Source organism: Lagopus muta, chromosome 6 (assembly GCF_023343835.1).
Source record: "Lagopus muta isolate bLagMut1 chromosome 6, bLagMut1 primary, whole genome shotgun sequence".
In the NCBI taxonomy this organism is placed as follows: domain Eukaryota; kingdom Metazoa; phylum Chordata; class Aves; order Galliformes; family Phasianidae; genus Lagopus; species Lagopus muta.
In genome coordinates this window covers 45836382-45853151 of record NC_064438.1, presented here as the reverse complement: position 1 = coordinate 45853151, position 16770 = coordinate 45836382, and the positions used below count along the sequence as shown (strand labels likewise).

Below are 16770 nucleotides of genomic sequence, written 5' to 3'. Positions count from 1 at the left end.
AAATATTACTGATAAAGGCAACTGTCTGACCATAAAAAAGGTTATGGTACATGACAGTGGCATACTTCCATTTAGAAGAATGATAAACTACTGTTACTGCCTTCTTGGCAGCTCTGTTTATTCTCAGAGGAATAATGAAGTAGTAAAATTCACACCCATGTAGGTGATCCCTTCCAAGGTCCCTTCCAAATGTTTTTCCTCTCTCTTGCTGTAGTTTAAGCCCATTATGTTGTGATTTGCCCACTGAGGAGATACAAGCCAGGATCTGATCTGAATTATATTTAACAAGGAGTTCTACAGGTCAAGTAATGGTGGCATGAAGAAGAAAACTTCTTGTGTTAGCCTTGAACCTAACCCCCAGTTCTTGTGGAAAGTCTATCCCTAACTGTACTCTGCACTATTCATGAAAACTCTTGAGTTAAATGCTTAGACAGGATGAATCCTGTCTATTATTCTCAGCCTGATCTATCTGATCAGGCTTATGCATAGACTGAGGTTTGTATAGATTCAAGGGGAAACTGGATAAGTACAAAGAGGAAAGATTTATTGAGTGTTAACTAGATAGACAAGCTGCATCAGATTGAGGACATATTCAGAGCTGAAAGCAACTGCAGGCTGAGAATATTAAGGAGTAGTTCCCCTTATGCATGGGAAGAACAGGACTTTTAAGACAGCAGTGCTCTTCCTGGGATAGTCTGTCAGTGAAATGCTCTAAGATAAAATGAATTAATCCAGATGTGATCTTTTTTCTCTACTGAATTATTGATTCAGTGGTACAGGTGTGACTTCGTTCAGACATGTTGGTGATATACAAAAACATAAAAAAAAAAACATTAATGAGAATGATATTAGATGCTATACTCCTCTGCTTCCTCATATAGTTAGATTAACAATTTTTCACACATCCAGAAATGTGGTCAGCAGCAAACCAGGAGGTGCAGTGATTTTTAGAAAGCACTTCAACAAAATATACAGGAATATTAGGTAGTGAGTTCTAAAGTGCTTTTCCGCTGTTCCCTGTCCAAGTGATTCTCACAGTGCATTGGGTAAGGAGTTATTAACTGCAAACAGATTTAAGTAACCAAGGACTTCTAGGTCTAAACCAATGCTTGTCATTCAAACTCCCCAACATGAATCAAGTGCAAATATGAATGTTCACAGCCAATACAATTCATTTGGTAACAAGCCTGCATTTAGCATTACACAAAACACAGCTGTCTACCTCTTGACAATCCGTGCTTCTCCTGATACTTTGAGGGACAAAGGGTAGGGAACAGGCATTTATCCTTGATGGTGAACTTTAAATGTATATTTTCATTTTAAATATCAACCTATTCCTTTTCTGTGTGTGTTTCAAAAATGTCTCTGACACTTTGGCTCAATACCCAAGTATTCCAACTGTTATTCTAAGATGGTGGAAATTAAAGTTCTGTTGACTTCGGTGGAGCATTGCCAGTTTTTCTCAGAGACGGATCTGGTTTCAGAGTATTTTGTGAAGCCTGGATCTGACACACACTGCAGACACTGTGGGTGATGGGTAGTAGCTGTACTGGTGCCAGTAGCTGCAGTGATTGGAAAAAAGGAATTCCACCGTATAGTGAGGTTTGTGGTTCCCACCTTTGATCTCACATGGAAATGGAATGTACAAACTGTCTTTTGCAAAGGTGGAACCACGTCAGACTGTCCTTTTCTAACCCAGAATGATGTGCTAAATTGTTGGGAGTGTGGTCCTGAATCCCAGTACACTTGTACAGCCTTGATCACCCCTAGCCCAGCGCAGCAGAGGTTTTAACCTTGGCCTCAGGAATTCCCTTACAGTCAGTCTGTATTCACAGGTGACTGCAGCCTGTGAAAGTATCTCTCTTGCAGTACAGAAAAAATATCTTGATGTATCCTTAGTAAAACTGACGTGCTTCTTTGTTCATACTTGTCCCAAGACTTCCACGCTTTTTCAGCTGTATAACTCACCTATTTTCTACCTTTAAACTGTTGCACCTCTAGCAGTGCTAGCACATGCACGCACAAAATCCTGTCACAGATTGTTCCAGACAGCTCAAAACAACAAAATTAATGTAGGATTTATGTACACAAGACTACCAGCACTACATCTAAGTAATGAATTCATTTGTAAGGGTATCAGTTGAACTCCATGAATAAGTATTTCTCTATACAGACTCCATTTAGTTGTATCTCTGCATAATCCTGCTGCAAACACTGTAGTTATTGGTAAATCTCCCATGGATTTCAGTGTGTGCAGGTTGGGGCCCTCATATAATGAGGACTTATCATTGCAAATTTGCTGAAAGCACCAAACTCTCACAGCTCTTGTGTGCCTCATCTTCCATCCTGCAGAGATATCATAATGCTGTGGTTGTGAGAGGAGAGTCATTTCCATGGCAACAAATGGATTCAAAAATGTAAGATTCTGACCTTGCTGTGTGGTCAAACAAAACAGAAAAGCTAGGCAGCAAAGACAGAAGTTCATCAAACACAAATGCCTATAACCCTAGCAAGACAGCAGGAGAGAAGCAGCAGATAAAAACAAAATATTTATCCTTCTCTGAAATTCTACCCCCCTGCAAAATTTCGTCAACAGATTATTCTAATGCTAGGAACTTCTGCGGTTAGCTTCAGCATCTTACCCTACAGAAAGCTCCAAGAAGCGAAAACGGTAGCTTGTTGATAAGGCCATTTCTAATTAATTCTTTCTGGTCAATTAGCTTTAAAAGGTAGTACCCTTTTACAGCTCCTTCCCGTAGATCTAAAAACAATGCACTTGATGAACAGCGTTTGAATTTAATCTTATTTCTTAGAGTTGTATTAATAGTCTTTGCTTTAGAGTCAGTGATCTGCTCTGAATGAAATGTTGAATCACTACTGATTTGGGGTAGGAACAATGTGTGTTTGACGTTGGCAGTGGGGTCATAATAGGAAATCAAAGACAAACTGAGTGACCAAAGGGCACCTGCTTCCTGGGTTGTAACAGGAGCAGGGATGAGGCACAACTGAAAAAGCCCACTATTTCCTACCAGCTCATAGGCAGGAGGATGGGTGTTGCAGCTGATTTAGGTAGCTTTCAAATTAAACACTGAAAGATGAATAGCTATAAATCATGTTTTAGGTGGTGCTACAAAGTCTGGCATTCCTTGCCACAGCCGAGTGTCAAAGACAGATGGACTTCTAATTCCCATCTGGAATTTGTAAGGAACATCTTGTGACTCTCAGCCATAATGAACTGTTGAGCAGTTAATTGCATGTCAGGATCCTTGCCTTTAATAACATCAGCATTAAATCCTATCACATCTCAGTGGTAGAAGGAGCATGGTTTGAATTGTCCCAGTGCAGAGGTAACTCCATCTCTCTTCCATCACTAGAACTAGTGATTAATAAATCACTAGTTAATAAATAAACCTACCCATGTCTTCTGGAACCTGATAAAGGCCTTTTTCCTCATAGATGGTGTACTATAATAAATATACATGATATTGCTGCATATCATGGATGTAATGGAGAATTAAAAAACAAATAATGGTTAGTGAAAATGGAAGCTGTCAGCTGCCCATTAAACCATATATCCAGCCAGAAGTCCTCATTTTATTGTAGTACTGACATTCCCCGTGGGTTGAACACAACCCAAGCTCATCTGAGTTAACTTCCTTCTGTGAAAAACATGGATCTCACTTCAGTGGATATTCTGAGTGGATATTCATGATGTAGGTTGATACCTACCACTGGAGCAGCATGAAACATTAATTCTACTTTCTGACTATAAATCCATATTTGATGAAATTAAAAGTGGATTACTGAGCCCTGTTTTTCTGGAGGCCCTTACAGGTTGCTGATATTTAATGAAGCTTGCACAGTTCAATCCGTTGGCAGGAAATATGCAAGAAGTGAAAATCTCACTTCTTAATTAATTTTTCCTGATTTTTTTTTAGCTTTAAATATGTTCTCTCATGGTTGTGTTCATCCAGATTGAATTCATGAGGTTAAGAGAGCCGCTCTGAGTTTGCATCAGGAGAAATAACATGACTTCTGTGTGCCTCTTTGGTGGCTACTCAGCAAAAAATGTGACCTTAATGTCCTTCCCAGGGTCAGTGTATTGTTGTCTCTCATTCTTTCACATCCGATGAAAGTGTAAGAGGAACTGAGGCAGACAGCAGTACAGGGCCATTTCTCTTGCCACCAGCTTCTTACACCCCCAAGTCAAGATTCAAGGAGCACATGGCAGCTGGAGAGAGGGTAACCAGCTGCACATCCTGCAAATGAGGCTCCATCTGCTGTCAGAGAGCAGAAGGCTGGGTCCCCTCTTCTAGGCACCAGCACCTGTATTTTACTGACATGAGATATTGATGCTGAGCTGCTGTGCCTTATGCTGACAGTGAGCAGACGAAATGACAGCTTTGGTGTGAGCATTTGTAACTTCCACTTTCTGATTTGGAAAAGGACATGGAGGCAATCATTTTCCTCTCTTAGAAAGTCAGCAGTGTTTTTATGCTAGAACAAAATTTTCAGCAGTGAACTCTTTAAAATAGTGACATAGTCACTAAAAGGTTGAAGCACCAGTGTCAGTCAGCTGGACGCTAAGATCTGTTTTGCTGTGGGCAGTGTGGGTTGTTCTGCCCCTCTGCCTTGCAGTTTGATGTACTTGACATGTACCTCCTCAGTTCTTTATTTTTCTGAGTAGCTCTTTGATTTGTGTCTTTCAGAGGCGCTCTGGAGGCATGTGCTCCTTCTTGCATCGAGTATGCTGGGCATCGCTACCGTTGCAACTGCTCCTCTTGTTCCTCCTGCTCCTGGCCTTCCTCCTGCCCCTGGCAGAGAAGACGCACAGCTGCACACTGGCCAACAACTTTGCCCGGTCCTTCAACCTGATGCTGAGATACGAGGGCCCACCTCCAACCTAACTGCTTGTCACGGCAAGAGGTGACTCACAAAAGTACAGACTCATTTTTTTAATAATTGCAAGTATTGTAGATTTAGAGCTTCTAACAAGGCTGTTTTATCAACTCGATATATCACAAAAATGCATCATAAAAATAGTCTACATTGCTCAAGCATATGAGCAAAATTAATATTTTTACAGTGTTTTGTTATTATGTTTATAATGTGTATATAGAGATTGTGTATGAGTGTATATATATATATGTATATATATATACATATAAATATATATATAAATGCACACCTGTGGCCACACAAACATTCACCATCCATTCATCCACTGTTTGAGGGCAATCCTGCAACGTTTCTCTTTTTACTGTGTTTCAATAAGGACCACTGAATGATGGTTTTGCTGTTGTTATTTTGGGTGTTACTTAAAACCTGCTTTTTGTTATTTACAAAAAAGTCAGCATGTACGCAAAGATCTGGGCATGCACCAGAATGCAAATAGGAGAATGAACGATTTACTGAGGCTGACATTTAGCCAAGGAAAAATGGGACAATTCTATTTAAAATCTTGATCTGTTTTTTCAGTATTCAGACGCAGGTATTGCAGAAGGTAATGGAAATTTTTCCGCTGAGTTCAATAGGAATGGGGGTGGGCCTTCTCTTGTTCTCGTTTTTTACCAATTACTGTGTTCTCCAACCCACCTGAATCAGGAGAGGTAGAATACAGTGGGAGGAAAGCTGGAAAAAAAATGACTTTTTATGATACATCTCTGCAGAGAACCTTTAAAATAAGGCCATAATTTTCTGAACAAATTCCTGAGCACTGAATGGAAGTTCATGTCAGTGATTTTGTCTCCAAAAAGCAGTGGAGAGTTTTGTTTGTTTTGGTTTGTTTTGGTTTTTTACTTTATGCAGAGGCATTCGGGAATGGATCATAAAGCCTGAACAGTGTGATACAGCCTGCTTCAATGTCAGCATTACAAAAGTCAGAAGTACTTTAATAACACCATCCTGGAAACAAGATTCATTTCTAGGGTGTTTTTACATAATGGTTTGTTAAACTGTGTAAACTTAATGTATCAAAATATAGACTTATCTACATTCTAAAGGCTTGAGATGATGACAATTTGCCATTTATTTTCTAGCTTCATGCCTGATTTATAAAAATTTTAAATGTACATTTTGACATGGGGCTTTAATGTAAAAGCAAACCTCAGCTTTACTGTGATGAAACCATTCTTGATGGTGTTTTACCTCATTGGTTCATTGATTCCTGAGAGAAGAAGGAATTTTAAATTTCTGATTTTTTTTTTTTACCATTTCTGAGAGCTACATCTTAATTTCCTTGCATTTGAGCCAGGAGGAAAATAAATAGAAGGAAAAGAGAAAAATTTAACAGAAGAAACGCTTATTTTTTCCCACCCTGGCTTTCTTGTAGGAGAAGCTTGTCTCGTCAGTACCAGCAGGTGGTATTTGGTGTTTTCCAAATAAGCTTCCAAATAATATTAAATCTTGAACAGGTAAATTATTTAGTAGCTGGGGGGCTAAGAAGGGAGTTGAGAAGAAGCAGATGTGAAAAATAGATAAAGACAGAGAAGGAGGAATTTATAAAGTCTAGAAAGTCTCTTGAAAAATAATAAGGCTCTAAGCAGGAAAGGTTTCTGAATGTTTTTTATTCCCTCTCCCTGCAAAAGTACTGTAACTATCACGTTAAACACCTTTTCTTCAGTAAGAGTTTTCAACAGGGCCTTTCCTCAGTGTCCTGGGGAGACTCTTCTGCCATCAGCTCTCTTTCGCTGCTTCCCCATAATGCTTCCAACTGCACTGCTTTTTCTAGAGTTGCATAAAAATGTCAAATTTCTGCCAAGAGAGTAAATGAGTATATAGCAAAGAGAAAAGATAGCAAGAAAGATATTTGGGTAGAGTACAGGGGGAATGTCTTCACTGGATCTGAACTGGTGCAAGTGTCAGGAGGCAGCAGGAGAGATGCAGAGTGTGGACGGAAGCAGGGAGGTGAGGAGCAATGCTGAGTGATAACTAAATGCATTCCTATGTAAGCAGAGAGTGAGGAAAGGCAGAGTCTGTGATTTCGGCCACGGAGAAGCCAGATGGAGAGCTATAAGTCATCAGAGAGTGGAGTGAATGAATTCCTTCTTTGCAAATGTTCCTTCTGGAGGCGGAGGTCATGCCTCCTCCTCTCCCCTCATTAGCTGTTCAAGAATCATGCACATTCCCGCAGTGCTTCTCTAAAAATTGCTGCCAGCCCCAGGGGAAGAACCCTGTAGCTCCACAGTGAGGAGCTAATAATCATCATCCACATCACCATTTCAAATGAAATGCTCTGACAAAAGAGAAGTGTGGGGGAAGAGGGGCAGTAACAGAACCTGCGCTATGTGGTTCTGTGTATGTGTGCGCTGTTCTCTGGCATAGCCACATTGCCTTCCCTTTTTTTTTTTCTTATTTTTTTGCCTTTCCATGTGAGGAAAGTAAAAGTGATGAAAAAGAAATTAAAAATAATTAGGAAAAGTACGGCTACAGGGGAAATCAGCAGGGAGATGCATAAGTTTTCCACAAACTCTCACATCAGACTTGTTTTCGCCCTGCCTTTCTGATCTGGATGACTTTTATAGGTTGACAAATGAATTTGATACCCCAGGAGTATGCCACTGGGTAAAAATATTTTGAAGAAAGGACCACAACAGAACAAGAACCTTGATGTTTCAGTGTTGTGACAGTTGGGGAAAAAAAAATGTGACAAAAGCACTGTTGCTGCTGGTTTTGCATTCTGTAAATCCTCTGTCTATAATCTTGGAATTTTTACTTTAAATCTCAGTAAATCTATTCTCATTAACTTGAGTAATCTCACGTAAGTGATGAATCTACATCTGTGCAATGGAAGCTAATCAAAGCACAAGACTTTGATTTCCGTAGCACTTATAATAAATTCACTTCTTTATAATGCCATTGGCCTCACTTTCCAATGTGGGTGTGAGAAGAAAATTAGGCCTTTTGTTTTTCTAAGAAGAAATTCTAGGTATCACAAAAGTCAACTTGAGATGTAAATCCAAGTTTGTCTTCTTTTTTATCCCCCCTTTTTTTTTTTTTGAAAAGTTAAAGGTTCTGATAGCTGGAAGTGTGCATAAATATTAATCACATGAATAGAAAAAACTATGAAAACAAAAGGCACTTCAACTTCCAGGAAACTAAGCTAAGCTCAGATTCCCAAAAGCACAAACTAACTCATATTATTTCCAAATCCATCCTTGAAATCTTGAGCACTGTTCTTAACAGCTGAATCTTTGCTCACAGGTTATTTGGGGATTATAGCCTTGCTTTTGTGCCTATAAAACCCTCAGCTCATGGATCTCTGACATATGTACATAACTGAGATGTTTTGTAACTCAGCTTCAGATTGGGGCCCCTGTCTTAAAACATCCTTTTCCAAAATCTGGGATGTACAAAACAGATAAGCATCCATACCTGAATGCTTCCACTACTTTAACACAGATCTAGCCAGTCAGGCTGCCAAAGCCGTATAAGATAGATTATGTTCAAACTTATAGACTGTTTGTGCATCTGGCTCAGGCCACATAGCCCACACTGTGTGTAGACACCCAGCCTGTTCACAGAGCAGATTTCTCATGTTTCTGTCCAAGCTCTCTTGTCTGCCCTATTGGATCCGGTAGTTGATTGACCACATTAATGACTCTTCAGTGTTGAAGGCAAAATCCTATACTCTGGTGCCAATGCATTAAAGCAAGACTTCTGCACAGCCCCAAGGGCATGGTTCAAACCCAGCCTTTGGAGTGAAAGCAAACCTACTTTATAAATTGTAATTGATTTTGTAGCCAGACGCTTTCAACTGAATTTTCCATGACTGCAATATTGTGAGGTAGAAAATTGTTATTGTGCCACGTGGCCCTTTCTCTAATTCCTACTAGCAATTTAGATTGTATTAAATATTATTTTATATGCACCCTCCAAAAATCTTTTTATGAAAAACTTGTTCAGTTCTTCACATGCATTAAAAACATCATATTCCCCTGTTAGCACAGAATGGATTTCCAGAGTGATAATCATTTATTCCAAAATACTGGCTTATTTGTCTGGACTGAGACAATAACCTAATGGAAACAGCTGATAATTGCTGGATAATTTGCAGAGCTTTACAATGACTTTCCATTTCCATTAGAATAATCAAAGGCCTCGGAAATAACAAATGTCTCCAAGAAAAATGCCATCACAAGATAGTCATATGGTAGTCTCTAACATGTCAGTGTTATGTTCTGTTAAACTACTCCACGGCCTCAGGAGTTTGCCCTGTCTGATCTCTTCTCCAGTATCAAGTAGGAAATGTTTTACTTTGATGTGTGTGCATACACATCTCATTAACACTAAGGAGGTTTGAAGATTTCATATATGGAAATTCCTTTAACTTGTATTGACAGGAAGGTGCATTGTCTTCTTTCCTCAAGAAAAAAATAAATAAAAACTGGCTCTCAGAAGCCAGTTTATTAAAATACTAAGGATAACATTGTTGGTACAGACATCATGATTCATTCAGAAAGCAATCGTACTATTTTTGCCATATTTAAACATAATTATACAATAGGTTATAGTGGGTTAAAATCAAATTAGTCATAGGTGTTGGGAAACTGTGTGGCATGTTTTTGTCACTTTTTGACTGGCACAAATATGTCTAAGAATTACTGGTTTATTTTGCACTTGCTCAAAGGTAAAACAAAGCAAAGATGCATGAATATAGCATTTAAAAAATATATATTTTCTTATCTATGGAATTTAAAATATGAATGTGTCTACCAGAGAGTTATCAGTATATATGGAAAACAAAGAAATGTTATAAATATACCAAATCAAGCAGTAGCCTGAATGACACCTGTTACTTAACCTACCTCAGGAATTGCCAGATGCTAGGTAGTAGCATCAGTGAGCCATCCGCCTTCCTATTAAACTATGTAGGAGATGAAACTGCACCACTGAAGATACAACATCTCAGTGGCAGGAGACATCAAAAGGCAACCTGGTATCTCGATGCCAGAGATGAACATGTAGGATTGACTTAACAAGAGCAACCCAGAACTAATGACACAAGAACAAGCTTTGGCCTTCTTGTCTGCCTGACAAAATTTTCACCATCGCCATTGACATCGTCCAGGTTCACCTTGCTGACTGTGGAAAGAGGCTTCCTTAGGCAGTTTCACTGTAGGTGAAATTTGAGCTTCAAGGATTTTTTTCTCTTAATAAATGCAGAATAAACTGCTGATTCAAACAGCTCAGTGACAGATTAATTGTAGGTGGTAGGCGCTGATGCTCCAGGAAAAGGTACAGGAAATGCTATTGTAGATAGAAAGATAATCATAGAGGTCTCTGTTCAATCGATAGGAATTAGAGGTTCATTATGGAACTGAAATAGGAATTCATTTCCAAGTAAATGCTAAATGTGGCCTTCAGTCTCCTGGATTTGGGGGGTGAGCTTATTTGGTACCTTATTATATGCTAGTGGCTTTCTGGCTCCTAAGCAATGAGTTCCATATCCTCCCTACAAGCTGTGTGAAAAAGGGATTCCAATGAGCTGGCTTTGCATTGGTGGGAATTGTTTGACTTTCTTCTTCTGGCCCCTGAGTGTTGAATCCAAGGAAACAGGAAAACCAGTGTTACCCTCTCCAGATCATTTATCCTCTTTCTTTTATCACATCTTGTCTACTTTGTTTCCTTATTAAAGTGAACCCAGTTTTCTCTGCCATTTATTATGTTGAAAGTCAGCCATGCGCTTGACCATTTCTGTCACCATTCTCCTACACAGCACAGATTAGCCCACCCTTTGAATTTGTATTGTGGCCTTTTCTCAACAGAGTTGCAAAACAAATCCCTGCTAATCCCATTCCTTGCCCACACCCAGTCCTGTCTCCTGTGTTCTCTCCCAGCTGAACATCCTAATCAAAGTCTGGTGGCCTGCCCTGTCTTCTCCCCCACTTGCAGTTCCTCCTGCAGATGCTCTGCCTTTTCTCATTTCCACCTGTACCAGAACAGTCTTTGAAGCCATCCAAGGGGCTCTGGTCCCTGCCACCATCTCTCCTGAGCCTCCTGACCAGGTCTTGCCCCCATCTGCCTTCTGCCCCATCCGCCTTCTGAGCTCAGAGACTGTCCTCAATATTCACATCTGCACCTTGGCGTCCAAAGAACTGCTAACAAACCATTACTGGTGATGAAAGCCCTATCATTAGTATTGTTCATAGCCTGCCTAAGTGCTTTTTCTCTTCTCTCTAAGCAGGTTTTGATTGCTAATCCAATCTTTGCACAAAAAAATTGCCCATTATTTGGCAAGGAGGGGCAGAGTTTCAGTTTCAGCTCTTATTACCCTTGGCTATTACTGCCTACATAAATGCTATCATGTGCCTCTGAGCTGGACTGTCTCCTCGGTGCACTGTGCCCTTGAGCTGCCTGGAATGGCTGAATGTCCTGTTACACATCATCATAAGCCAGGATCTCTTTTTTTATTTTCTGTTTCGTTAGGAAAAAAAGTTATCAATTTTATCAAGGTGGTTTCATTAAGCTCCCTAACAAACTATTTTATCAATTTTATTTGATCTAAAGATATATGTTTAAAAAGAAAGGGGAGTTTGGGGCAGCTGAAAACCAAAGGAAGGCTGCAGCCTGCCGGCTGACTCCCCCATGCTTTGCATGAGGCCTTCAGTCAGGGCCTGGAGCTGTTACTGCTTCTAAATGCCCCTGCTTTCAAAACCAGATCTTTTTTGTTTGTTTTTTTTTGTTGTTGTTGTTGTCAAGAATAAGCATTGAACACCACAAGCTTGGTTTCACTACAGATATCAATACTTCTGTATGGTACTTTCCATGGCTAAGAAAGATATATGTGTCTATATATATGGGCGCTGCTCTGAAATTAATGCCTCCTATGTTATTATGTTGGCCCATGATGTCAGAGGCAGATGCTGGTGGTATGGTAGTACAGGCTGAACCTTCCCACCAATATTCTGTTCCGTTTTGTTGCTCTGTGACAGATGACAGAAGACGGGCACTCTGACAAACTGACATCTGACATGGAAGCACGGATGAAGCAAAATCTTGTCACTGAATTCCTCCATGTGGAAAAAATTGGTACCCGCTGACATCCATTGATTCTTGGAGGATGTCCTGGGAGACCAAGTGGTGAATGTGTGCACAGTGAGGCAGTGGGTGGTGCATTTCAGCAGTGGTGACAGCAACAGTGGGTCACCTCCACTGATGTAGGTTTTTACCAGCGCAGCACGCAGGCTCTTATTCATTGCTGGCAAAAATACATAGCTAATGGTGGTGACTATGTTGAAAAATAGCATTTTGTAGCTGAAAATTTGCTCCATCACATACTGTTATTGTGCCTTTTGCATCTGTGATCGTTTCCATGGAAAGAAATAGGAGGCATTACTTTTGGAGCAACCTTCGTACATGTAATGGGGTGTGTAATTATTGTTCTACTTAAAGAAAGATGACATTCCACTTCAATGTAACTTTCAAGTGCAGCTTTTAGAAGAAATTATGTCTTAAAAGGAAGCTGAGAATGTTTAGAGGTACGTGTTTAATGAGCTTTAACTTTGAGTCAGGGCTTTGGCCTCTGAGGTTGAAAAGCATCCAGGATTATTTCCCATTACCTTCCTAGATCAGATCCTGTAAGAGCTTAACCTGAGAAGCACAGGCTGAGCACCAGCTATTTCTGAAGGTATTTGGGTGCTGCATGTTTTCAGCATGTGTCCATTCTCAAACAGCAGTTTCTGCTCCGTACATTTGGTTGACTGGAAGTCAGCAATGCTTCTTTGAAACCCTCATTGGTTTTGTCTCAGTGAATGCATTGCTCTTGATCACTGTCATTATTTCCATTTTTTCCTTCTAATTTGTGTTAACCCAGTTTATCACTGATTCCAGGAGAGTGTCCTCCACCTGCCCAGCCTCCAGGCTGCCCTCTTACCTTTTTCTCATCTCTTGCAGCATGCTGGACCACTGTGAAACAACTTTATGAGAAATACCACTGGTGTCGCATTCTTCTGTCATTGTCTGTTGTAATACGTAACGCTGCACTGATGTTAAATGTAGCAGGAGACCCTGAAATTGCATTATTGTTTGCTAGCAATGTAACTGACTTGCAGTGCTTCTGCAGAGGACTTGTCCTCACTTCTCAAAACAGCTGGCTGTCTCGGGCCCAAGTTAATGAACAAGGCTGGATTATAAACTGCCTTGGGTCCCCTCACCAGCACGCCATCAATCTTACTTCCACCTATTTTTGTGCTTTTGTTTAGTTTTAAGCAAGAAGAAAATGTAAAGAAATGTGCTGACTCCCTTCTAGGATGCATAGATATCCCATATGGTTCACAAAAAGAATAGAAGGAATCTACTCCTGTTTTGAACAAAATCAATAAGAGCTTCTAAATAATGTATTTAAAAGTTGTCAAGAACAAACCAAGGCAAAGTTTTCTATAATCAATCCACTCTCTACTTTTAATATGAAAGTTAGCAAATATCAAGGTATTCTTTTATAAGTTGCATTGAATGAAAATGAGAACTCTCCAGAATTAGAGGTTTATTGATATGGATCTCAGTTCCACCTGTGTGCCCCATGTTAGATCACCTGCTTCTGGGCACCAAGTAAACCTAGGGCTGTTCACAACAGGAGCATACATTGTGAGCAGTTTTAATTCTTTAGAGCTCCTCTGAGGGGCCAGGGCTGGCAGTGGGGAGGAGCAGAACCCCATACCCTCTGCATGTTGAAATCCTGCCTTGAGCTCAGCGCCCCCCCTCCATCAGCCCAGCTTCTCCTGAGTGCTAATACTTAAGTAGAACAGAAATGTTAGGAGCAATTACAGTGTGAACATCTCTTCTTGTTTATGTATAGTAGCTGATAGGAGAGTCTGTAATAATAATCAGTGTTTATACGTGTGCTGTTCATTGTGACCACTGGGTACAAAATACTTTTCAAGTGTCACAATAACTGGATTGATGTCACTTTTTGCTTGTATGAGTAATTATTTGCATTATAGGGACCAGTGCCGCTTTTGTCATGTTATTTATGATTTTAAAATACGTTTGTGATAAATTAGGCTCATTCCTAAGGTAAACAATACCAGAGCCAAGCAGCTGCCTCTGTACATGTGCATGTTATCACAGCTGATATCAAGTCCAAGGCAGACTTCTTGTCTTGCCCAGACCTTTCCTTAACCTTTCTGGCTTATTCAGGGAAATGTGGACCAGTCTATTTTCTTATAAAAGTGGCTTTTTGAAAAGATAAACTTATTTTTTAAAACCTTTCTTTGTATGACTATTGATTCAGAAGGACTGTAACACTCATATTTTTCTAAACTGCCTATTGCCTGTTGGAAAATAATATATAAATATATATTTTATTCTACAGATTTCCATGTAGTTTTGAAGATCTTTGTTTTCGTATATGTCCTCCTGTTTGCTAGAATTATCTCCAGGAGCTGTAAGCTTCTGTACAATGTCTGTATAAAATCATGTAAAAATAGAAGTGCATAGAAAGACTGACTTTATTTTTCATTTAAATTGCTGAAGTTAAGTTGTCCTTAGTGTTATTTTACACAAGATGTGCGGAAAGAAATCAGGTCATTTTTTTGCAAGTCTGGGCTGTGTTATGTAGCACTTACTAAAAAGTCTTGACTGAAAATCAAGAGAGTTTATGCTGGAAATGGTGCCAGCTTGGGGCCTGATTCTGGAATTTATTCACACTGTTTAGGAACTTATTTCACACAGTCCCGTGAAATTTCACAGGACAGATTACAAATAAGAGCCTCTGATAGATGAATAGCAGTGCCAGACTCGGGCTCTTTTGTAATAAAGAATGAGACTTTTTAGCTGGGGAAGAAGTTATATTCTCAGTGCCTCAGGACAGCATTTTCATTCCCTTTTGCACTGCGAACCTGCTCCTTCTGCAGTTGAAATAGTGGATTAAGCACCCAGTGCAATAGATATCTGCAGTGCAATCTTGTGGAAAATGGCCTGATTTCGTTCTTCAGAGCAGCAGTGGGGGCACCTGTGTAGTGGAGACCCACAGTGTGTGCTGTGGTCATGGTGGAGCATGGCAGGAATTCTACTGTCTGCCTGCAAAATTACTGCTTGTTCATCAGCATTGCCAAAAGTGTATTTTCTCAAGTAAAAAAATCTGATTCCGTATGACTTTTCCAGGAGTAAAGGGCAGTGGGTTGTTCTGTGATCAGGCCACATTGTTCTGAAAGTTTATCCTTTAATGACAAATGAAATATGATGTGGCTTTGCTGTTGGCAAGCAGGATAAAGAGACTGGAAGTTCCTAACCCTTAGCCCCAGCCTTGTGACTGTGCTGATGCTTCACTCTTACCAATGAACTGTGTTGCCTCAAGCTATAAAGTCAGAGTATTTCACTGCATGTACCCTTTTCTGTAATGAAAAAAATATGTATTTGGTGTTGCAGTTATAATGCAGTAAATAAACACATAAGTATTTCTTTTTAAAGACTTTTAAATTGTTCTGGGGGGTGATTCACATTTTCACTGTGTTTATTTCTCATCATCAGAGCATTTGGGCTGACCTGGAAACACCCGGAGCAAGTGAAGCAAAGATAAAATTGCTGCTGCTGGAGGAAGGTTTTGCAGAATGCTCCATTCTGACCCTGTGAGGTTCAAAAGAAAATGCCAGCTTTTCTGTAACACCGTGCCACTGTTTGAATAGAATTCTTTGAAACACAAAGAAAATGTGCATTTGCTAAATCACATTAGAATTCAATATCATTTATTGTGGTTAGGTTCTAACACACCTCTTTCTGTTGCTTCCCTCAGTCCTAAACCTACTGAGACAAATGCGGATTTTGTCAGATCCTCAGACCTGAGGTTCCCTTCAGCCCCGTGCAGTAAGTGAGCAGTTTGCTGCTGTAGCTGCTGCTGGCATCTCTAAAGACTGATGATCACAGCACACATATGGGGATGCACAGCTCTCATTAGCAGCCAAGTCACTGCTGTTTTCTTTCCTGAGTTCTTATGAGACACAGCCTGCCAAGGTCTCTGGCATAAAGGCAGTTCCTTCTGGAGGAGTGGGAAACCACTGTGATTTTAGGTTAACCCATAGGTTGGGTTTATGAACACGCTGATCTTTAGCCAGGCCTTTGTGACTTCTCTCAAGATGCGTGTGATGTGGCTCTGTGCCTGCCCATAAGCTGTCTCCTGCTAAGGCCCCAGAAGCACAAATGCAAATACTTTGGCTGACCATAACTGTGTCAAGATCAGAACAGCAGCTCAAATCCCTCCCAGAAGTGTAAAACAAGTGAAAGCTATGAAGGGAGGCAGATGCACTGCTTTGAGGGCTGCAGCCAGTGCATGAAATAAATCTATTTTATTTTATTTTACTTTTGAAAAACATATTTTCCTCTTGTAGTTTCTTTTTTTGTGCAGCCAGAGGCCAGGTCCTCTGGAACAAGCGAGGAAATTTGGGATGTCTCAGACAAAGAAACAGGCCTAGAAGTAGATTAGACAGCTCACATTTTTCTGGTGGATGGGCATTTTGTTGATCAAGTGTAGACTGCAGACAACTCTGCAAACAACTCAGTGGGACCAGTACAGCCAATGAGAATTACTATAAACATTTCAGAACACAAAATACTCTTGAGCAGATTTAAATCTTGTAAGTCATAATTACTGGGTTACCTGTTTCAGGCAGCAATGCTACTCGGAGGGTGGAAATATCTGTTTAGGTTGCAGCAGCAAACAGTGGCAAGTTCAATTAAAAAAAATATTAGGAAAGACCTTAACATGGAGTAAATCAGCCCAGCTGCATTGAAACTGTTGGAAATAAATCAATATGCAGGAGTAAGAATCTGGCTTTT

The 16770-nt window shown here is 40.1% G+C and overlaps 1 protein-coding gene across 10 annotated transcripts in view; it reads left to right on the top strand.

Moving 5' to 3' along the window:
* The window catches only part of SYNE3 (spectrin repeat containing nuclear envelope family member 3), a 254097-nt gene extending 237983 nt beyond the window's left edge, over positions 1–16114 (top strand). For 8 of the 10 annotated variants that reach the window (XM_048949932.1, XM_048949927.1, XM_048949926.1 and 5 more), the window contains one exon: positions 4710–8003. In XM_048949932.1, the coding sequence (XP_048805889.1) occupies positions 4710–4907 (198 nt within the window). In that variant the 3' untranslated portion in view covers positions 4908–8003. Of the gene's footprint in view, positions 1–4709; positions 8004–11933; positions 15427–15468 lie in introns of those variants that run through there. The other 2 variants (XM_048949928.1, XM_048949925.1) reach the window with 2 other exon arrangements.
* The last annotated feature ends 656 nt before the right edge of the window (positions 16115–16770 follow it).